The 23810-nt window shown below is 44.1% G+C and overlaps 1 protein-coding gene across 10 annotated transcripts in view; it reads left to right on the top strand.

Annotated features, from left to right (window-relative positions):
- The window catches only part of LOC128685502 (nuclear distribution protein nudE-like 1-B), a 259576-nt gene that overhangs the window by 80777 nt on the left and 154989 nt on the right, over window positions 1-23810 (top strand). For 4 of the 10 annotated variants that reach the window (XR_008406510.2, XM_053772070.2, XM_053772069.2 and 1 more), the window contains exon 3: window positions 20134-20287. Coding sequence is in view for 4 of the 10 variants with exons in the window: in XM_053772070.2 (XP_053628045.1) it covers window positions 20134-20287 (154 nt within the window). In the remaining 6 variants the exon portion in view is untranslated. Of the gene's footprint in view, window positions 1-20133; window positions 20673-23810 lie in introns of those variants that run through there. The other 6 variants (XR_011391738.1, XR_011391740.1, XR_011391739.1 and 3 more) reach the window with 4 other exon arrangements.

Genomic DNA, 23810 nt, shown 5'->3' on the forward strand with positions numbered 1-23810 from the left:
TTTTGTGCCCTTCACCTAAAACACTGTTGAGAAGTCAGTGTTTTCCCGTTTCCATGTTATATCTTAGTTTATCTTAAATCCTTTGTTTATATTTGTCTTAATTAGACTCCACTATATTTGTATCCCCCGCTTGATATATACCTCTCCTCGATTATATCCAGTATCTCCTCCGTCATTGTACGCCTTTCAAGAGTGTTCATGTTTACATGACTCACGAAATCGTAATGACACGATTGCAAACAAACCATACCCCGGCCGGGATTGAACCCGCGGTCAGTGTGTCTCAAAACTAGTGGCTAACGCGACGGTCTGGAGTTTTGAGACTCTGACCGCGGGTTCAATCCCGGCCGGGGTATGGTTTGTTCATGTTTAGTTTTAATTGAGTTTTTAAGAAATTTTGTTTGTAGGGGATTAACTTTGTCAGCTTTCCCTGTGGTTTTCCAATTCACTTTTGTCCACTACAATATAAAGGCGAGAACTGCGCCTCAAAGTCAATGTCAAGTTGGAACCAGTGTAAGACTGAGAGGAAGTGTGGGGTGTGTACAGTGCTCCAGGTAGGGCTTCACCCCATGCTTTATGTGCACGTGAAGCGGCTCTCAGAGGGGTGGGTGTCGAGGATGTGGGGGTGGTACGTGTTCAGGTGGTTCGTTTGTGTTGGCCTGGAGTGCGTGCGAGTGCGCATGTTCTTGCCGGGGGATTGGGAGATATAGCTCCTTGCTCCACCTCCTAGATGACTTTGATTAGCGTTACTGACCTATGGCCTCTTGGGCCTCACCATATCTGTTCCTGAAGCTGTGTATTTAGTATGGCTCCACCACTGCCCTATCCAAGTCATTTCACTTTTAAACCACCCTGAGACTAAAGAAATACTAATATTAACCTTAGAAATTGATACCGACAAAGTTGTTTAAAAACGCTTTCAGCAAACACTAGAACATTTGAAGATTGAGACACTTATGCAACATATGAGAATATTGAAGAAACGTTTCGCGACACTTTGGCTTCATCAGTCCAATACAAAGCAGAAAGGTGCAAGGAGAGTAGTAGTTTGAGGTAATCAGTCCCTCGGGCTGGAGTCGATGTATTCAGTCCATCAGTCTTGTAGAAAGTACAGCATAGGGCCGTAGAAGTGGCTTATATACTGTAGTAAGGTGAGGCGAAGCAGGAGGCGGGGTTTTAGTGGCACCATCCACTAGTCGAAGTAGGTCTTCGTCCAAAGGTTGGGCAAATGTTGAAGAATTCTTTGTATCAAGACCCCATGATGTTGCAGTGTCTTACAGATGTGATAAATGGTTTAAAACCGACAAGTTGAAGATTGAGACACTTACGCAACATATGGGAATCTCTGTTGAAGAAACGTTTCGCCACACAGTGGCTTCATCAGTCCAATACAAAGCAGAAAGGTGTAAGGAGAGTAGTAGTTTGAGGTAATCAGTCCCTCAGGCTGGAGTCGATGTATTCAGTCCATCAGTCTTGTAGAAAGTACAGCATAGGGCCGTAGAAGTGGCTTATATACTGTAGTAAGGTGAGGCGAAGCAGGAGGCGGCGGGGTTTTAGTGGCACCATCCACTAGTCGAAGTAGGTCTTCGTCCAAAGGTTGGGCAAATGTTGAAGAATTCTTTGTATCAAGACCCCATGATGTTGCAGTGTCTTACAGATGTGATAAATGGTTTAAAACCGACAAGTTGAAGATTGAGACACTTGCGCAACATATGGGAATCTCTGTTGAAGAAACGTTTCGCCACAATGGCTTCATCAGTCCAATACAAAGCAGAAAGGTGTAAGGAGAGTAGTAGTTTGAGGTAATGAGTCCCTCAGCACTACGACCCCGCCTCTTCGTGCTTCGCCTCGCCTGACTACAGTGTATAAGCCACTTCTACGGCCCTATGCTGTACTTTCTACAAGATTGATGGAGTGAACACACAGACTCCAGGCTGAGGGACTCGATTTTAAACCATTTATCACTAGGACATTTTATTAGAACACGCGTCGGTCCTGGTCTCAGGCCCGAAACTTTTTCTAATAAATGTCCTGTAATAAAGTTGGTAGAATTACCGACAATATGTAAAGTAAAAGGACACAAGTGCAACTAATGTGACATTTATTGTGGCAACGTTTCGCTCTCCAGGAGCTTGATAAAGCTCCTGGAAAGCGAAACGTTGCCACAATAAATGTCACATTAGTTGCACTTGTGTCCTTTTACTTTACATAATAAATGTCCTAATGTTTTCTCGTGTCTTTTTAAACCACTAAAAAACCTATTTCCTTGTATCCCCATGACTCGTCTGCGTTTTCGGCTTCCATTGTCTCCTCTTGGTTCCACTGCCTTTCTCCTTTCAGCTCAGCCTATCCCTGTATGCTCTTTGCTTCCTCTTAATATTTTCTACGCCGTATTCATGTCATCCCTCGACATTTCTAAAGCCGTCAGGTTCACATCCTTCACCTTTCTCCATAGTGCATTTCTGTCGGTTCTGGATGCAAACTTTTGGACCCTCAGAGTTTCTTCAGGTGCTTGACGAGGTGTGAGCTTCATGCAGGGGCCTCATACTCAACGATTGGCATAACGTATATCGTATGTTGGGCCAGTCATATGTTCTGAATGATCATTTAAATTTGAATGCTGTTCTTGGTCTTGCATATGCCGTTCCTGTTATTCTATCCGTGTGATTCTGCCGATATGCTTGGTGTTAGTCACGGTGTCCCAGGTCCTTTTCACTTGGATATTTGGAGCTTTTCTCCACCCGTGCTGTATTACACTGTATCCAGTCTGTCCCCCCAACCCTTTTCTCCAAAACGCATGACCTTGCATTTATTTGGGTTGAACTCGAGAAGCCAATTTTTTTTAACCATGTCTGCAGTCTCTTGAGGTCTCTTTGGCAGTTTATCACTGTCCTCTTCTGTTTTTATATTCATTATTTTTTGCTTCAGCAATATGTTGGATTCGATCCTCTCTGGTAGGTCGTTCATATATCTTGGGAACAGTGGTGGCCCTAACAATGTCTCTCGTAGGTTTATCGAAAGTGAAAGCTCCTTAGGTAGTAAAAGGGATGGGGACACTTCATCTAGACGGGTCTGATAAGCGGATCTTGGTGGTATCTGTTAATGGTTCTGGGGGGGACATATCCCCCCCCCCCACTGCCCGGTCGTAGACCATGCCTTTTTAATTGGAAAGGAAATAATAAAAGACCAAGAACTATTAAACTCGAAGTCACGGCAGTTGTATATATAAATAGAAGTTTGTTTAGATTGATCTGCTATCATAGTTATGTTTCAGAAAGAAAATGGCAATCACGCCAGTGCCAAATATTTTTCAAGCTTCCGTTTCATACTTACGAAACTTGTCATTGACATGCGAAACTTGTCATTAGGTATGACATGCGAAACTTGTCATTAGGTATGACATGCGAAACTTGTCATTAGGTATGACATGCGAAACTTGTCATTAGGTATGACATGCGAAACTTGTCATTAGGTATGACATGCGAAACTTGTCATTAGGTATGACACGCGAAACTTGTCATTAGGTATGACACGCGAAACTTGTCATTAGGTATGACACGCGAAACTTGTCATTAGGTATGACACGCGAAACTTGTCATTAGGTATGACACGCGAAACTTGTCATTAGGTATGACACGCGAAACTTGTCATTAGGTATGACACGCGAAACTTGTCATTAGCTATGACACGCGAAACTTGTCATTAGCTATGACACGCGAAACTTGTCATTAGCTATGACACGCGAAACTTGTCATTAGCTATGACACGCGAAACTTGTCATTAGCTATGACACGCGAAACTTGTCATTAGCTATGACACGCGAAACGGATGAAACCCGAATTGCCTTGACAGTGTCCTCCATCGAAGACACCGCAAGACTCCAAGCGGACATCAGCCAAATCTTCAAATGGGCCACTCAAAACAAGATGAAGTTTAATGAAGAGAAATTTCAACTGCTCAGATATGGAAAACTTGAGGAAATTAACTGTATCAGGGTATACAACAAATTCTAACCACACAATAGTGAATAATGTATCTACCGCATCTGCTAGAAGAATGATAGGATGGATAATGAGAACTTTCAAAACTAGGGATGCCAAGCCCATGATTCTCTTCAAATCGCTTGTTCTCTCTAGGCTGGAATACTGATGTACACTAACTGCCCCCTTCAAGGCAGGCGAAATTGCTGTCCTGGGGAGCCTTGTCGTACTTAAGTACGATAAGGCACCTAAAATTACTGGGAACGGCTGAGGTCTCTTGATTTGTATTTTCTGGAACGCAGGCGAGAGAGATGCATGATAATATACACTTGGAAAATCCTAGAGGGATTAGTACCAAACTTGCACACGAAAATCACTCCCCATGAAAGCAAAGGACTCGGCAGGAGATGCAACATTCCCCAAGGGCGCCACAAGTACACTGAGAGAGAACACAGTAAGTGTCAGGGGCCCAAGACTGTTCAACTGCCTCCCAGCATACATTAGGGATTACCAATAGACCCCTGGCTGTTTTGAAGAAGGCACTGGACAGGCACCTAAAGTCAGTACTTGACCAGCCGGCCTGTGGTTCGTACGTCAGTTTGCGTGCGATCAGCAGTAACAGCCTGGTTGATCAGACCCAGATCCACCATGAGGCCTGGTCTCAGACCGGGCCACGGGGGCGTTGACCCCCGAAACCCTCCAGGTATAGGGTTAAGACAGCAGCGGCCACTGGCTTTCTCACTGTTGGTGTAATATTCTTTTGCTTTGCTGGTAATACCTTGGAATAATGGCGGTGGTAGTAACGCGCTGCAGCCAACTGCCTAGTAACCGAGTCGGCGAACGTGTCTTATTTCTTCGAACTGTTTTAGTATTTATACAACTATTTTTAGCTGTTGGAAATGTACTCTTTATGCCAAAGGTTAAAGGAAGAGGCATCGTGAGCTCACCACGTGTTGAATTTCAAGGATGTCGGAATGTCTGTTTCACGGCTGGCGAGCACCACCTCGCAGATGTTCTCGGTACTGGCTGCAGTGTATTTGAATTTGTTTTTTCTTTGCCAACACCCAGGCACCTCTAATGACTTTTTATGACTGGGTAAACTGATGACAGTGAGGTATTGGGGTGTGCCAATGTATCAGTATTAGCTTAAATTTGTCTCGGTGTCGAAAAAATTGATATTCTCTCATTAATAGATATGGAGAAAGTAAGGAAGTGGATGATCTACCTTCTAACACAGAACCACAGTAGTAATAGTAATAAAGAGAGTAGAGTCCATTAGTAAAGTGAAAAGCTCGGTACCCCAAGGCACGGTTCTAGCACCTAAACTTTGTTTATCTTTATTGAAGACATGAATAACCCGCACATAGAAGAGAGGAGATTACGACGACGTTTCGGTCCGACTTGGACCATTTACAAAATCAGTGTTACTTTGTAAATGGTCCAAATCGGACCGAAACATCGTCGTAAGCTCCTCTCTTCTATGTGCGGGTTATTTGTGTATCGTTCCAGTCACGGTATTGTGCCTTTTTTTGTTATTTAGAAGACGTATTAAAAAAAACTTTTCTATTTGCGCGTGACACCAAAATAAACATGAAAATCACAAGTCTCTTCTCAAAAATCACTTACTCACCCACAACTAAATAAATACTGAATAATTGTATCTCATTATTGTATCTCATTATTGTATCTCATAAATGTCAACCTGTGACCCAATCAAACTTTGTTACTATTTAACTTCATTACCTAACAGAATACTCCATTCTAGTGATTACACAGCAACACAGTAAATGACCATATGACCTGTCTTTGTAATACTCATTTGTACTAAATTATGTGTTTTACAATTTTTGTACCACTGAATATATCATTGCTTAGTTAATCTTAAGTTAATTTTAAGCCTGCCCATAATGCTCTGCATACAAGGGGCTTTGGCATGCTGCACTTTAAAAATTGTATTCCTTGTACTTCTCTGTATCATGTTCAAATTAATAAATAAGTAAATAAATAAATAAATACAAGCAGTGTTTCAGTGAGCAGTGGAGTATAACGTGACGTTCAGTGGTCACAAATTCCTAATATCGTTGATATGGGAAAAATTAATTCAAAAGGGAAACTACAAGATGAAAGAGAATTACCATTAAAACGAAAGGAACCTGTAAACAGTGAGAGTAATTATGTCAGTTGTGTTTTTCAAAGAACTCGTTAAGGCAAATGTCACGACGGCCAAGAAAAATGACAGGGTAAATAAAACTTTTAAAACGTGGAAAATAGTGCCAGTGATGGCATTTTCGAATTACATGTGTTCTTTAGCTTAAGAGTATTGTTTAGGGTTGACGAATCTGAGCTGAGACAGATTTAAATATTTACGGCCTGCATAGAGCCAGTAAAGCATTTAAATTACGAGGAGCGACTCGCTGGATTATAGGAGAGCCAAAGTAACTCTAAACCCGCACACTGTCATAGCATACTGAGTGAGAGATGTTGGAGAAAGTGTAGAATAAACACGGTGAAAGGCAAAGGTACCGTGAGCATAATAATAGAACATTGTATCAATCATATTTCTAGACTTAACATCTTACCAGAAGATAACAAACACTGCTGGAATAACTACAAATGCTCAAGAAAAAACTTAACCTCCGCCAAGTGGAGGCTGTAATAATGTTTCCAAATGGGCCGTCGAAAGTAAGAGTCTGGTTGGCTAGGCAAGCTCCGACAAGATTATCCCTAGGCAGGGCTGCGGGAATATAAAACTCGAGACCCATCAGAAGTATATCAAACTTAAGGAAAGCTCGAAACCTCTGATCAAGTTCCCCTGTTAGTCACCAGATGATAAAGACCCGACACACTTCTCGCTCTCATTCATGGAATGCTGAGGAAAACTTAAGCAAATTCTGTTAGTTACATCCCTACAGCTGTGATCTCACGTGATCCACTACACTCAACTTCTCTTGGCATCAATGCTAGTTTCCTCAGATGTCTCTTAACTGGACTGAATCTATGTAACATCAAAACCGGCTGCATAGCAAATATTGCCGAGAGAAACATTGATATACAAACGCAGTAAAGCGAACACCAACAACACACTTCAAATTCGGTAACATAACATATCTTTGTCCCTCATCGCTTACTCTGGTAATGGCTACTATACCCATTTGTCTTACTCTTTTGACAATGTGTACGACTAATATGCTTGATTAGGTTAAGTTAGTGCATATTAACCAAAAAAAAAGTGTCAAAGACTGCATACACATAGATAATGTATATAGTATACCTGGAGGGTGTTTCGGGGGTCAACGGCCACGCAGCCCGGTCCATGACCATGCCTCGCGGTAAATCACGGCCTGATCAACTAGGCTGTTACTGCTAGCCGCAAACCGACGTACGAACCACAGCCCGGGTGGTCGGAAACTGACTTTTGAGTATGTAAATTTCCGAGACAGTTGATATATTCGGTGAATGGGAATTTGACAGTAGATAACATGGGCATAAACTCCTTCACCTATCATGGTTTCCCCCACCCCAATGACGTGAAACAACGCTAGGCTGGTAATTAAGGAAGACTGGGCACAATGCCAAGAATGTTGTTCGGCATCACTCCTGATAAGTCTACGTCATAATGCCAGAGTTGTCGCCACACCACCTTCCTTTATTCTCTTACGGGTAAACCGAGTCGTATTTTTGTGTGTTAAATCTAATAGAGGTTCACTCTGCTCGGTATATGGTTTACTCAGATTTGAAAACATTAGCTTCCGTGGGGGGGGGGAGAGGGGGTCGGTGATTCATTCGTCTGGAAACTTGTTTCCCGACACAAACGTGTTAATATTCAGCAACTACTGGTACACTGCACCAGGCCTAGTGGTCCATGCTATGCAGGTACTTTTCAAACTTGTATTTTCATTCATGTTTATCGTTACCTATTTTTTAAAGCTGTCAAGATAGTTTCAGTGACCCCGCCTGGCACTTGGCAGCTTGTTTTAACTCACTCGTACCGGTGGTTTATCATCCGCAGGAGTGAGTGCTGTGTATCAGTGATAAAGAAACTCCTGGTATCCTGGGCACAATCGTGTATTATTGCTCAATGTTTTGATTGCAACGTTTATAATATGGAGTCGGTTAGATGAAACATTGGGATGATGTATAGATATTAATAAATGAGAGTAAATAACAGGTGCAAATAGGCAGCCTTAATGTTAGATTTATAATTTCCTTGTAAATGTGATATTTACCGGGAGTATAACACTGTTGGTAAAGAAGTGGTGTGCTACCAGAAAGGTGTGAGCCAGTGTTTTAAGTATATCCTATATCAACAGATACCGGAGTTTTCCTGCCTCAAACTCCACTTCAGATTCTGAAAATAGCTCGAGGTAGTTTTATTGGTTTCCGTTTTAGATATTGTTCTAGTATTTTGGGAGGGCAGTTTAGATTTTTTTTGTTTTTCTTTTACACAGTTGAACTTGCATGCTAAGAGCGGTTATTCTGCCTCGGCTCGTTTCAAAGGTACTTGCTGCTAGGTGAACATGCCCAGAGTTTCTACCGGTAGTAGGGATCGAGCTACGGACCCTCAGTATGTGAACCGAAGGCGCCAAAAAAACGGAGCCACGGACACCTGTTACACAAGTTTTTTACAACAATGAATATTGTAATATATATAATTGCAGTTTCCAAGGAAAGTAAATTTGAGTGTTATGTAACTCCTATCGCATTCGACTCTCAGAAGGGTCATCGCTCACGTGAATACTGGGGGGGGGGCTATCGTCCTTGTTAAGCAGCATCTGAGATTTTGGATTATAAAGCAACAATCGCTTTGCCCCCTCCCCCCCCCCAAAAAAAAAAAAATAAAGTTTGCAATAACTAGTGAAGTCAGGCTTAACATTTCTAATGTTACAATGAAGTTTACTATATTTAGAATGACGTAAGATAAGTTTATTAGGCTTTAACGTATTTCTTACCTATATTTTAGCGAGGCTATTGTGTGTTACTTCACGGAAATATATAGATCAAAACCTATTTTTTCGAAAATATCTATTCAAATTAAGGCTGTCCTGCTTTTTTGAGCATGCTTATATAAAACAAAAACAATATACGTTTAGATGGATTGGAATAGTTAGAAATATGGTCGGGGAATTTAATGTGTAACACATACTAATGCCACATATTCTATGCAGTGTTAATACATGTCGTTAACGTACTTATTTTCTAGATAACGACAGGTATGGTTGGATGGCAGTGTGCCGATAAATACCGGTAATAAACCTAGACTAAGAATAGTGCGTCTTAAGACAGTTTGGCTTAGACAACCTTGTAATGACTGCATTAAGCACTCCATGGGCGAAACTTTATCTTAATACAGCTTACTATGCTCTTTGTATCACACAAGGACATTTTTGGTAAGTTAACTACTGACGCAGTGTATGAGCGCACATAATGTACATAAAGCAGGTTATATATTATAGGATGTATGTGTAGTCTTGTAGCTCAGTAGTAAAACTGAAAGGACCCGGGTTACAGTGTCACGCTGGCTGAGTTCATGGTTGCCGAGCATCAGGAAGCGTGATTCATTTTTCAAGGTCAGGTATTTGTCAGGGGAATTTTAAATTTTTGTTGGAAATCTTCTAATTCTGAAAATTCAAATTCAAATTCTGAAAACAGTTTTGGCAGGGGAAAAGTAAGTATTCAGTGCTAATTTTACTTTGCGGTAATTTGACTGCTTAAGTGTCTCTTGTCAGAATTACTTTTTCTCGCCCATAACCCTGGGGCACCTGGTTGACTAGTGCAGTATTTTAGTAGAACAATGCAGAAAGGCAGAGTAATCGGAAAATAGTGTCCCAGTTGCTAGAAAGAAAACGTTGAGTAAATTAGCAGAGAAAGAGTACAAATTGACGGAATAAGATGCTTTGAGAAGCCAAGGCGGAGAAAAATCAAACTTGCACAGAAACAAGACAACATGACAAAAGAAAGCTACAAAAAAAAAAAAACTTTTGTCGCGTTCATATTATTCTGAAATTATATTTGTGTGTTAACTATGCTATAGGTTCTGTAGATGAGATAATCAGTAGCAGTTGATGAAGTATTTATTTCTGTACCAGTTTTATAAATATTTTCATAATTGCCAAAAGTATTGACACTATAATGCTATTACAAACATAAATTAATGATTCCTTAGTAACTTTTTTTTTTAAATAATGCAAATTGTAATGCCCACTATAATTTGAGTTTGAATTTTATAAACACGTTTGAATATTGACCACCCTGATCTACTGTATATTATATAGGTACATACAGTGATGCAGTGTGAGGAGTGGACAGCTGAGAGGGAAGGATGGAGGCCAGGAAATACTGAAATATTCCCATGGGAAATATTGCAATTTTGTCAGGGAATTTGGAAATTGCTCTTCTTACACTCGTGGAGTTGTGGACAAATCTCCCTGTTCATCTAGCGGTAGATACGTACCCGGGTGTTAGTAGACTCTCCTGGGTACATACTTAGGGGGTGGTAATGTACTTAGACCTGAGCTTTAAAATAAGCCTGTAAATTGATGTATAAAAAATGACGAAATGTGACCATTGGTATTAAATGAAATTGGGTCAGTCTGTGTAAGGGGATTAAAATCTAGCCATATTCCACCACATGTGATGGTTTCTTGTATAAAGTGATGAATGTCAGCCTGAGCTGCGAGACTTCAGTACGGCAGTGAGGGTGTCGTCAAACATTCCAGAGGGGTAGCTTCAGATTTAATTCTTTCAGAGCTGGAATTTATATTTCTCAGGGTAACCTATCTCATTCACGGGAAGTAGAATTTATGGAGTGTTCGTGGCTTGGTACCGTCTTCAGCCCTCACTAAGGGTCTAGAATCGATCCCCGGTACGGGTGACGTTGGGTTTGTTGTAGTATTATACAGGTCTGATACCCTTGTTCACCTAGCAGTAAGTAGGTACCTGGGTGTTAGCAGACCGTTGTGGGGGGGGGTCTCATCGTGAGGGACGAGATTAACCTAATTTGCCAGACAAGCCTGTAGGCATATGGGTGACGTTCAAAAGTGGGCCATTGCTAAATGGGAGGTGGACACTAAAAGAAAGCTAACATCAGGTAGGGTTGGCTCCAAAACCTGGTGGTCCCTGGTCAAAGACAGACAAGGTTATCTGCCTGATGAACTCATTCCACCTCTAAATCGACAGGATGGGACCACCTCTACTAGTAGTCTAGGGAAGGCGGACCTCTTTGCTGAACGCTTTGCTACCAAAATGCAAGTTCCTGATCCAGCAAGGGACCCTCCTTGGCTAGCTGCAAGAACTGTGTCAAAACTGTCAGTGGTGACAATAAGGCAGGAGGAAGTGCATTTCCTTCTTAAATCGCTTGACCAAGAAAAGGCTGTGGGCCCAGACAAGTTGAGCCCAAGATTGCCGAGAAGATGTGCAGACCAGCTAGCAGCACCTCTAACTCGCATCTTTCAGCACTGCCTAGTAGTGTAAATGGCCCTCTCTATGGAACGAGGCAAATGTAGTCCCTGTTCACAAAAAGAAGAGCAGAGCAGAAATCAGCAACTACAGACCAATGTCACTCCTGTCAATCACTGGTAAGATACTTGAGACAATAATCTCAAGACAAATGACAGTTTTTTTGACTACCACTCACTACTTTGTGATCGTCAATATGGCTTCAGGAAAGGTTACTCTGCTGCTGATCTGTTGTTAAACCTCTCCACCAAGTGGCACTAGTCACTGGATGAATCCAAAGTCAGCTGTGTGGTAGCACTGGACATTGCTGGCGCTTTCGACCGGGTGTGGCACCAGGGCCTCTTAGCAAAACTTCAAGCGCTGGGAATTGCAGGCTCTACGCTATGTCTCCTCAGTGATTACCTTCATGGTAGATCTCTAAGTGTAGTTCTCAATGGAACTAAATCAGCAAGACATCCTATTGGGGAAAGTGTTCCACAAGGAAGCGTGCTGGGACCATTGTTATGGAATGTCTACTTCAACGACCTTCTTCCTCTCATCCCAGAATCACATGCATATGCAGACGACTGTACACTGACATTCACTTATCCAAGAGAAGAAATGCCAGCTGCTCTAAGCTACATCAATCACCAGCTGAGAGCTATATCAGCTTGGGGAAATAGATGGCAAGTAACATTTGCACCTGAGAAAATGCAAATGAGGATCGTCTCTAGGCACCATGATGGTAATGCTGGTGCTGTAGTAAGGATGAATGGGAGTGTGTTGGCACCTGGAGAAGAAGTTGATATCCTTGGAGTGAAATTTGACTCCAAACTAACCATGAAGAACCATGTTGTAAATCTTGCAAACAAGGCAGCCAGGAAGCTTACAGCACTTCGCCGTATCTCGCATCTGCTTGACAGTAGGGGTTGCAAGATTCTGTACGAGGCACAAGTACGCTCACACCTTGAGTATGCTCCACTTTCTTGGTTTGCCTGCCCCCCCCCCCCTCTCATCTGCGACTGCTTGACAGAGTAGAGAACAGAGCAAGACGTCTTATCTCTCACCTGGACCCATCCTGGATAGATCTGTCATTTCAGCAGAGCCTTCAACATAGGAGGGATGTGGGTGGCCTTACTGTTATGTACAAGGCCAATATTGTCAAAGTACCACACTTGGATCCACTTCGAGGACAGCATGAAACAAGCTTTTATGCCACAAGATGGGCAGAAAGCAGCAACTTCACTCTGGCTGTACCCTTCTCCAGAACATCACTCCATCTGAGATCATACATACCCAGGATGACTCGAGTATGGAACACACTCGTACAGCATAATGATGTCAACGAGAAAGTCAGTTGATCACATGAAAATGCTGGCCCACAGATGGCTCCAACTTCATCCTATTCCCTACTTGTATGTCTCATAACAATAAAAATACTTTCAAATGAGCTGAGGTAGGTAACAGCTCTTAACTTGCCAATAAAGTTAGGAATCCTTAACCTGTAAATAGCTTGTCAATAAAGCTAGGGATCCTTAACCTTGTCAAACCCTGTGTAAAAAAAATATATTAATAGCTTGAGGCTTGAGTAATTACCTTGGGTGTGAGAGGAGAGAGGAGAGGAGGGTGTGCTTCCTCTGTTGGTTACTTGCCGGCCTCTACCTTGTCTGCAGCTGTGGTGGAAGTGTTGAAATAGTGACGATTAGATGGTGGTATGGTGACTTGTTTGTGATTGTTCTAGTTATTGAGGATTTTTGATGGGATGAATTTTGTTGCATCTTTTTCTTGATGCGTTTGTTACCTAACAACAAGTTTTCTTCTTGTTTGTGCTTGTAGATGAGTGAGCACCTTGTGCTAGGGTAAGTGTTGAGTAATGGTGTTTGTTGCGTCTTCTGTTGTTTGTGACGGAGAGGTGAGAAGTGGTGAGGTGTACAAGTTTGTGATGTTAACATTTCTGGCTACTCTATGGTGCCATAACGCCACTAATTCATCATCCTTGCCACATTCCTGCCTGGCTTGTCACCCTAATATAACAATTGACACACTTCTCGCCAGGCTCCTGACGCAAGCTACACTACCTCCTTGCCATTCTTAAATTTGCCAGAGATTGAAACTCGTGACAGACTTCCCTACCCTCTTTTTCCTCCCTTTAGATAGGGGTGTTTTCAGTGGCATTCCATTCTCGTACCACGACACCCTTTCAGGTTTTAATTTCCTGGTGATGTTCAGCTACTGTATTTGCTAGAAATGTCAACACAAGCAGCAACAGTAGATGTAGCAGTAATAGACTCGGTAGCCACCGCAGGAACAGTAGCCCAACTAACCAGCTGCAGCAGCATCTGGTTAGTTGGGATCAACTTAGGCAGGCATGCAGACAGCTGGCAGCAGTTGGCGTAGCGTCACGGATATGCTGTACCATAATTGGAGCTTAGTGATGTGCACTATACTAATGGCAGAGCATGAAAGCTCAAGATACAGCAGTGTTCGTCACAGGAGTACTTTCATTGCCAACTCTGATAATGTACGTGTGGTGGGGGGGGGGGGGTTGACGGGGGCAGTCAGATATTATGAAGGAAGGCAGAGGAGGGGGGTATATTTGGGTAAGGGGAGAGTGGGTAATGGAGGGGAATATTTAGATAAGGGGAGTGGATAACGATGGAAGAGGGATATTTGGGTAAGAGGAGTAGGAGGGAGGTGAGGGTGAGCTTAGCAAGAGGAAGCGGATATTTTTACTTAGTGGGATAGAACATTGGTGAGGGACAGGTGGGAGTTGAGGAGCGAGAGGGGTGAGCATGTTGGGGTGGTGTGGGGGGGGCAAGGAACAAGGAGTTAGGGGTGAGTACATTGTGGGTGAATGTTGGGGTGAGGAGTACGTTCAGAGGGTAAACACCCCAACGGCCCAGTCTCAGACCAGAGAAAGTGAAGAGTAAGGAATGGTGTTGCTCCCGGTGGGTGGCTTGATCAATCAAGCTGTTGGTGTTAGCCTCACGAAGTCCAGCATACGCATCACAGCCCGGCTTATCAGGAACTTGGGGAACTCTGACAGCCAGCGGTCTGTTGGTAATCCTCCCTTATGTATGAAGGGAGGGTGTGATAAATGTTTTTTTAAAACCGACAAGCTGAAGATTGAGACACTTATGCAACATATGGGAATCTTTATTAAAGAAACTTCTCGCCACACAGTGGCTTCATCAGTCCAGTACAAAGCAGAAAGGTGCAAAGAGAGGAGGAGTTTGAGGTAATCAGTCCCTCAGTCTGGAATCGATGTTGTCAGTCCATCACTCTTGTAGAAAGCATATGGCCGGAGAAGTGGCTTATATACTGTAGCCAGGCGAGTCGAAGCAAAAGGCGGCGGGATCACAGTGGAAACATCCACTAGTGTAAGTGTAAGTAGACCTACTTACACTAGTGGATGTTTCCACTGTGATCCCGCCTCCTCCTTCGGCTCCCCTGATTACAGTATACAAGCCACTTCTCCGGCCATATGCTGTACTTTCTACAGTGATGGACTGAATACATCGATTCCAGGCTGAGGGATTGATTACCTCAAACTACTACTCTCCTTATCCATTTCTACTTTGTATTGGACTGACGAAGCCAGTGTGGCGAAAAGTTTCTTCAGTAAATATTACCATATGTGTATAAGTGTCTGTCTTCATGAAGGGAGGGTATTGAAAAAAATCTTGGTCCTTTGGCAGTTGTGAAGTTTTTCCTTGAACTCATTGCACCCCAGTTTTTCATTAGGGTCATTTTTCATCGTCTGCTAAGCCTCTTACCTTCATGGGACTGATTGTGTGCAGATTTTCCAGGTGTAGATTATAATGCATCTTTGTAGCCTACGTTCCAAAGAGTAAAAAGGAGGGACTTCAAATGTTCCAGTAATTTAGGTGCTTGACACTTCCCCAATATCATGAGATGTCACTTACTTTTAAGTCTCTGGTGCGGTACTCTTAGCAAAAGCCTTACTAAAATCCAAATAAACAATATCAACAGCCTCAAAAGCTTTACAGAATTAAGTTAGTAAATTAGTTAAGAAGGAACGGCCCCTCGTGAATCCGTACTGAGTATCATAGATCAAATTATGCTCATCGAGATGGCTTCTTATAATATCAGCTATAATTGACTAGTAATTTGTCTACAATGGAGGTCAGGCTTATTGGGCGGTAATTTTACGGTAACGATTTATTATCTGGTTTAAAAATATAAATTATTACATTAGCCATTTTCCACATATCAGAAACTACATTGTTTGAAGAGATGTTAAAAAGTGGATGTAGCTTCTGATATGTGGAAGATGGCTAATGTAATTCCAATTTTTAAAGCAGGGAATAAGTCGTTACCGTCAAATTACCGCCAAATAAGCCTGGCTTCAAAAGTAGGCTAATTACTAGTCGATTATAGCTAATAATTGTAAGAAGCCATCTTGATGAGCATAATTTGATCTATGATATTCGGCATGGCTGGAGTTTGTTCCATTCTTCCACATTTTTTTTTCATTGCTATCAGTGCTTTCATATTTTCTAAATTTATCAATATTTTATCCATTGCACACAAAACTAATAAATATTGGCTATTGAATTATGTTTAGCGTCGTGTAGAATCTAACACCTGGGTAGGTGGTCAGGTCAGGTCAGGTCAGGTCAGGTCAGGTCACGTAAAGTCGAGTGAGATACGGAGGGGAGGGGGAAGTGTGTTCAGTTTCGTTCCTACTTTTCCCTTCATTAAGTTATTAGTGTGCAGATTTAGGACTTGTCCCTCGGGTATCTTCCATATATATATTATCAGGCATCTCTCCTTTGTTACAGAGTAGATTCCAAGTAATTAGAGGCGTTCCCAGTAGTTTAAACGCTTTGTTGGCTCCTCGAACAGTAAACAGTATAAATGTATCGTTTCCATTTGGGATCTCTCTCCTGCCTTGAACTGAACAATCATCACTAAATGTATAAACAAGAAAGAGCAAGTAATGTAAGTAGTGTCATGTTTGGCATTTTTTTCTAGTATTGAAGGTTCATATTATCCACTGCCATAAGTGGCATTTACTTTACTGTGTTCTGATAGGTCTTTTGACGTTATTAACATTATTACACCAAGTCTTTTATTCTCTTAAATTATCTTGTTCTGTATTCATTGTTCCTTTTTAATTCATTATCTGAGTAGTTGGAATTTATTGCTGTTGAAACTTGATAATTTTTCTATTAAGTGTGAGATTGCTTATTTGCTTCCACATTTTCATTGTTATACCAAGGCGTCCTAAATGTTTATTTTGGTACCGTCCACAGTTTGATGAGAGGCTTTTTTTTCGGCTTTGCTAAAGCTAGATTTTACTCTGTATACGACTACCACTGTGTTCTGTTTTTTAAATTATTTGTTGAACGATGTTAATCTCTATCAGGAACCCAGTGTTGTTAAAAATTGCACGCCTCTCGAGCATAAATTAATAGGGATAAAAGAAAGAATGGCTTGTAGATAGGTATTAGCGTAAACAACGACTAAAGTTAGTGGGAAGAATAATAGCGAATTTGTGGATGTTGAGGTGGGGGAGTTTGTCATGTTGCCTGTAGGGAGAATATATTTCACATGCTCAACAGTAATAATTACCGTGGCTTGCAGTACATGAAAATACGCATCTTAACAGACTTATATTAGGACAAAGTTCCGTGCTGTATAAAATTGTACACGGAGGAGAAGCGTTGTCACAATAAAAATTTGTCCTTCAACTGATCTTTCTTCAGTGTTGTCGGCAGTACGCCATTTGGATCAGTTATATTGTACTTCATTGACGTCATCCGTGTATGTTTTTGAGATCGTTGAGTGTAATTAGTACCTTGTTAAGGAGTCGTATTCACAATTAACTTATAAATTGAGTTGTAAACCTTGACTTGATAATGGTCCAGAAACATCCGAAGCGACGTACTTTTCATCTCTAGTTATGTATTTAAGGAGGCTCGTTCAAAGTTTCGGGAAGTTTCATTCCGATGTTTGAGTCACCAGGAGTTTTACTGGGAGTTCAAGCTCCTGGTGATCTAAACATTTCGTAAATAAAAGTTGCAGGCGTTTATACAATTGTGATAATTAGTTATCCTGAGTATCTCCTCACTTATGCTAGTTTGTTGTAGTCTAATTCCTTGTTTGCTCTTTTACCTGTCAAATTTTAGCGGATGTCATTTTTTTTTTTTTGGGCTCCTCGCCGAGAGGACCTTGTTCACCTAGGCGCTCTTGTAGCAGCTTCTCTGCTTTCTTCCACTTGAGCTTTGTAGACTGCAATATTATAAGATGTGCAGTTACACAAGCTTTCAAAACATGCATACGTTTATTATCTTCTGAGGATGAGGGTCCCCAGCAAAGTTCTAGTGGTGGTACCTCCCTCTCTCTCTCTCCCTCCCTCTCCCTCCCTCCCTCCTCCCTCCCTCCCTCCTCTCCCCTCCCTCCCTCCCTCCCTCCTCTCCTCCTCCTCTCCTCCTCCTCCCTCCCTCCCTCCCTCCCTCTCTCTCCTCCTCTCTCTCCTCCCTCTCTCCCTCCTCCCTCTCCCTCCCTCTCTCTCCCTCCCTCCTCTCCTCCTCTCCCTCCCTCCCCCTCCTCTCCTCCTCTCCTCCTCTCCCCTCCTCTCCCTCCCCTCCTCTCCCTCCTCTCTCTCTCCTCTCCCCTCTCCTCTCCCCCTCCCCCTCCCTCTCCCCCTCCCTCTCTCCCCTCCTCTCTCCCTCTCTCCTCCTCTCCCCTCTCCCCTCCCCTCTCCCTCTCCCTCTCTCCCCTCCTCTCTCCCTCCTCTCTCTCCCTCCTCTCCCTCTCCTCTCCCTCCTCCTCCCTCCCTCCCTCCTCCTCTCCCTCCTCTCCCCTCCTCTCTCCCTCCCTCCCTCTCCTCTCTCCTCTCTCTCTCTCCTCCTCTCTCTCCCTCTCCTCTCTCTCCCTCTCCTCCTCCTCTCTCTCCTCTCCCTCTCCTCTCTCTCTCTCCTCTCCTCCTCTCCCCTCCTCTCCCCCTCTCCTCCTCTCTCCCCTCTCCTCCTCTCTCCCCTCTCTCCCCCTCTCTCCCTCTCTCTCCCCCTCTCTCCCCCTCTCTCCCCTCTCTCCCCTCTCTCTCCCCTCTCTCCCCTCTCTCCCTCCTCTCCCCTCTCTCTCTCCTCTCCTCCTCTCTCTCCCTCTCCTCTCCCCCCTCTCCCCCTCTCCTCTCCCCCTCTCTCCCTCTCCTCTCCCCCTCTCCCCTCTCCCCTCTCTCCCCTCTCTCCCCTCTCTCTCCCCTCTCTCCCCCTCTCTCCCCTCTCTCCCCCTCCTCCCCCTCTCTCCCCTCTCCCCCTCTCCCCCTCCCCTCTCTCCCCCTCCCTCTCCTCTCCCTCTCTCCCCCTCTCCCCCTCTCTCCCCCTCTCCCCCTCTCCCCCCTCTCTCCTCTCTCCCCTCTCCCCCTCCTCCCCCTCCCCCCTCTCCCCCCTCTCTCCCCTCTCCCCTCTCCCCTCTCTCCCCTCTCTCCCCTCTCTCCCCCTCTCTCCCCCTCTCTCCCCTCTCTCTCTCCCCTCTCTCCCCTCTCTCCCCCTCTCTCCCCTCTCCTCTCCCCTCTCTCTCCCTCTCTCTCCCTCTCTCTCCCCTCTCTCCCTCTCTCCCTCTCTCCCCCCTCCTCTCTCCCCTCTCTCCCCTCTCTCCCCTCTCTCTCCCCTCCTCCCCCTCTCCCCTCTCTCTCTCCCTCTCTCCTTCTATCTATTCTCTGGAGAGGCCGGTCGGGTCTCCTCGGGTTGGAGCGGTGAGGTTTTTGGAGAAGGCTTGGACTTCCACAAGCGTGCTTGACGTTTAATAGGTGAATGGGACGATGATCACTTGGACCTGACGATCTGTTGGAGTGTTGGCAGTAATTTTCATGAAGATTCGGAAACCGTTATTTTCATATATCGGACTTGAGTCCTGGAAATGGAGTACAATGCCTGCACTTTAAAGGAGGTGTTTGGGATATTGGCAGTTTGGAGGATATGTTTTGTATCTTTATCGTATATGCTTCTAAACTGTTGTGTTCTGAAACACATCTGCAAAACAGTGATAATGTGTGAGTGTGGTGAAAGTGTTGAAAGATGAAGTATTTTCTTTTGGGGATTTCTTTATTTTTGGTCACCCTGCCTCGTGGAGACACCGACTTGTTGAAATATATATATATAAATATATATATATATATATATATATATATATATATATATATATATATATATATATATTATATATAAATACACACACACACACACACACACACACACACACACACACACGTATGTACGCGTGCCGAATAGGTAAAACTTGCTGTTTTGGCTTAAATAGAAACACATTTCTTGCCGAATAAGGCAAGCGAAAATTTGTGTATGCAGTAATTTCGCAAAAAAAAAAAATTATGAAGCTAACAAATATAGTTTGTTTATTATTAACTTATTGTAAACTTGTCTAAAATATATTTAATTGGATTAGGCTGAATTAAATTGAGCTTGTTATAATAAGGTTAGGTAAGTTTTCTAATTATTCTGGTACAAAATTATTAATTTTTACATATAAAAAAAAATATCTTTAAACGTATAAGAGAAAATTTAAGAAAGGACTTAATTGACCAATTTTATCTATTCAGCACGACATATATATGCATGCTTGCTCGCGCCAGCCTGGGCGAAGCCATTTTTGAATTTCCCGATTAACCCATTAACGTACTGCTCACCTTTTGAAGCTAACTTTTGAGTTAATAATCTGTGGTGTGTTGCAGTTTGGAAGAGACGCGGGAGGAGCTTGAGGAATTCCAGAGCGGGAGCCGGGAGCTGGAGGCTGAGCTAGAGGCCCAGCTGGAGCAGACAGAGACCCGCTGCTCAGAGTACCAGTCACAACTCAATCGCCTTGCCCTCGAGAACGACTCCCTTAAGGTAAGTCATGTTTCAGCGCCTTCCCCTAACAATACGCCCTTCGTGTTAGTTTCCCCTGCGTTTATTTCTGATGTTTTCATGCGTATAATTTTAGCGTTTCATCTCGTTTTCTTTTGTTTCCATGCATTAATTTTTGGCTTTTCCATTCTTTTATTCCTGGCGCTTCAATGCATTTATTTCCGGCGTTTCCATGCTGTTATTTTTGGCATTTAATTTGTCCCTGCTTAATATTTACAGCCACCGCCTCCTTCAAAATACTTGAGTTTACAAGAGTTTACTGTGAGTAACATACAAAAATAAATACTGGTACTTGTTTTAGATGTAATTATTTTTAACAAAATTATCATACGCCAGTAAAAAAAATCGTCAGTGGAGTCTGGCAGCGGGGCATACACTGGTGTTGCTTAGTTTGTTGAAAATCTTACGCCTTCTAGTGAGAGGACAAGATTTCTGTTTGTAAACACTGCCAATGATATCGTAAGTAAACCATGCATGTACGCATATAATGATTATATCTTAATATGAGGTGATACTGTATACAACCCTCTGTATAAACTCCTCTCGCGTGCCCTAAGTACACTGTGGAGGAGGAGCTTGGACATGGGTGAAATTCCAGTCACTTAAAACAACGGATATAGCCCCACCCCATAAAGGTGGCAGCAAAGCATTAGCTAAGAACTATAGACCAATAGCTCTGACATCCCACATAAAAATCTTTGAAAGAGTGATAAGAAGCAGAATTGCAAATCACCTGGATTCCCAAAATTTGCACAATCCAGGGCAACATGGGATCAGGGCAGGTCGCTCCTGCCTCTCACAACTACTGAATCACTATGATATGGCCTTGGATTCACTGGAAGAAAATCAGAATGCAGATGTAATATACACAGACTTTGCAAAAGCGTTTGACAAATGTGATCATGGCGTAATAGCGCACAAAATACGTGATAAAGGAATAACTGGAAAAGTGGGGAGATGGATCTTCAACTTCCTAACAAATCGAACACAGAGTAGTGGTCAACAGAGTTAAATCGGAGGCTGCCATAGTGAAGAGCTCTGTTCCACAAGGCACAGTACTCGCCCCCATCTTATTCCTCATCCTCATATCAGACATAGACAGAGATATACACCACAGCACCGTATCATCCTTTGCGGATGATACTAGGATCTGCATGAGGCTGTCATCTGCTGAGGACGCGGTTAACCTCCAAGAAGATATAAACAAAGTTTTCCAGTGGGCAACGGTAAACAATATGATGTTCAATGAGGACAAATTCCAACTACTCCGTTATGGAAAACTGGAGGAGATAATAACTAGAACACAGTATACCACAAACTGGCCATACAATAGAGCGGAAAAATAATGTAAGGGACCTGGGAGTAGTAATGTGTGAGGATCTCACCTTCAAGGATCACAACAGTGCCACGATCGCACGTGCAAAGAAAATGATAGGATGGATAATGAGAACGTTCAAAACGAGAGATGCCAAGCCAGTGATGATCCTTTTCAAATCACTTGTTCTCTCTAGGCTGGAATACTGCTGTACACTAACATCTCAATTCAAAGCAGGTGAAATTGCAGATCTTGAGAGCGTACAGAGATCCTTTACTGCACGTATAAGTTCTGTCAAGCACCTTAACTACTGGGAACGCTTGGAAGCACTTGACTTGTACTCGTTGGAACGCAGGAGAGAGAGCGCGAGAGAGAGAGAGAGAGAGAGAGAGAGCGCGCACAAGAGCGCGCGCCTCGCGCGCGCGCGCTCTCGCTGTCTCTCGCTCTCGCTGTCTCGCTGTCTCTCGCTGTCTCTCGCTGTCTCTCGCTCTCGCTGTCTCGCTCTCTCTCGCTGTCTCTCGCTCTCGCTCGCTCTCTCGCGCTCTCTCTCGCTCTCTCGCTCTCTCGCTCTCTCGCGCGCGCGCGAGAGAGCGAAAGAGCGGGGGAGAGAGAGCGAGAGAGAGAGCGAGAGAGAGAGCGAGAGAGAGAGCGAGAGAGAGCGAGAGAGCGAGAGAGAGCGAGAGAGCGCGAGCGAGAGAGAGAGCGAGAGAGAGAGCGAGAGAGAGAGCGAGAGAGAGAGCGAGAGAGAGAGCGAGAGAGAGAGCGAGAGAGAGAGCGAGAGAGAGAGCGAGAGAGCGAGAGAGAGAGCGAGCGAGAGAGCGCGAGCGAGAGAGCGCGAGCGAGAGAGAGAGCGCGAGCGCGAGAGAGCGAGCGCGCGCGAGAGAGAGAGAGAGAGCGAGCGAGAGCGAGAGAGAGAGAGCGAGCGAGAGAGAGAGAGCGAGCGAGCGCGAGAGAGAGAGAGAGAGCGAGAGAGAGCGAGAGAGAGAGAGCGAGAGCGTGAGAGCGAGCGAGCGCGAGAGCGAGCGAGAGCGCGAGAGTGCGAGAGCGCGAGAGTGCGAGAGCGCGAGTGCGAGAGCGCGAGTGCGAGAGCGCGAGTGCGAGAGCGAGAGCGCGAGAGTGCGAGAGCGAGAGTGCGAGAGTGCGAGAGCGCGAGAGCGCGAGAGTGCGAGAGCGAGAGTGCGAGAGCGAGAGTGCGAGAGCGAGAGTGCGAGAGCGAGAGTGCGAGAGCGAGAGAGAGCGAGAGTGAGTGAGAGAGAGAGCGCGCGCGCGCGCGCGAGAGAGAGAGAGAGAGAGAGAGAGAGAGAGAGAGAGAGAATGAATCTACACCTGGAAAATCCTGGAAAGAATGGTCCCGAATCTGCACACAGAAATCACTCCCTACGAAAGTAAAAGACTGGGCTGGCGATTCAAAATGCCCCCAATTAAAAGTAGGGGCGCCATTAGTACACTAAGAGAAAACACCATAAGTTTCCGGGGCCCAAGGCTGTTCAACAGCCTCCCATCAAGCATTAGGGGAATTACCAATAAACCCCTGGCTGCCTTCAAGAGAGCTGGACAGATACCTTAAGTCAGTGCCTGATCAGCCGGACTGTGGCTCGTACGTTGGACTGCGTGCGGCCAGCAGTAACAGCCTAGTTGATCAGGCCCTGATCCACCGGGAGGCCTGGTCATGGACCGGGCCGCGGGGGGCGTTGATCCCCGGAATAACCTCCAGGTAACACGTGTAGGTATGAAAATGGACGGAGATAGGGACAGAGGTTCTGTCTGTGACGGGCATTATGTTCTGCTATTGTGCTACCGTAGTTTTAGTATACCTGTACTAACGTCACTACTGTAACAGGTAGTACCGGCCGCCACTGTCTGTGACGCTGTTGTCCTCTCATATACCATCAGTTTTCTTGCCAGATCAACCAGGCTGTGATGGATATGTGGGACAGCTGGCCTCCAGCAGCAACAGCCTGGTTGACCAGGCAAGTACCAGACGAGTAGAGAAACTCGAAACTTCAAAGGTTGGAACATCTAATTTTCGTAGTCTTTAAAGTCATTAAGTCTTATGCCAAGATGTCATAATGAACGACTGTCAGTGAATGAACAGAAGAATTGATTGGGCTCAGACCTATTAAACCAGTGTAGTTAAATGGCACAGCGTAGGGCTTATCCCTCCCCCCATCCACACGACCTCTGTTAGTC

This window comes from Cherax quadricarinatus, chromosome 8 (genome assembly GCF_038502225.1).
Source record: "Cherax quadricarinatus isolate ZL_2023a chromosome 8, ASM3850222v1, whole genome shotgun sequence".
NCBI classification, from domain to species: domain Eukaryota; kingdom Metazoa; phylum Arthropoda; class Malacostraca; order Decapoda; family Parastacidae; genus Cherax; species Cherax quadricarinatus.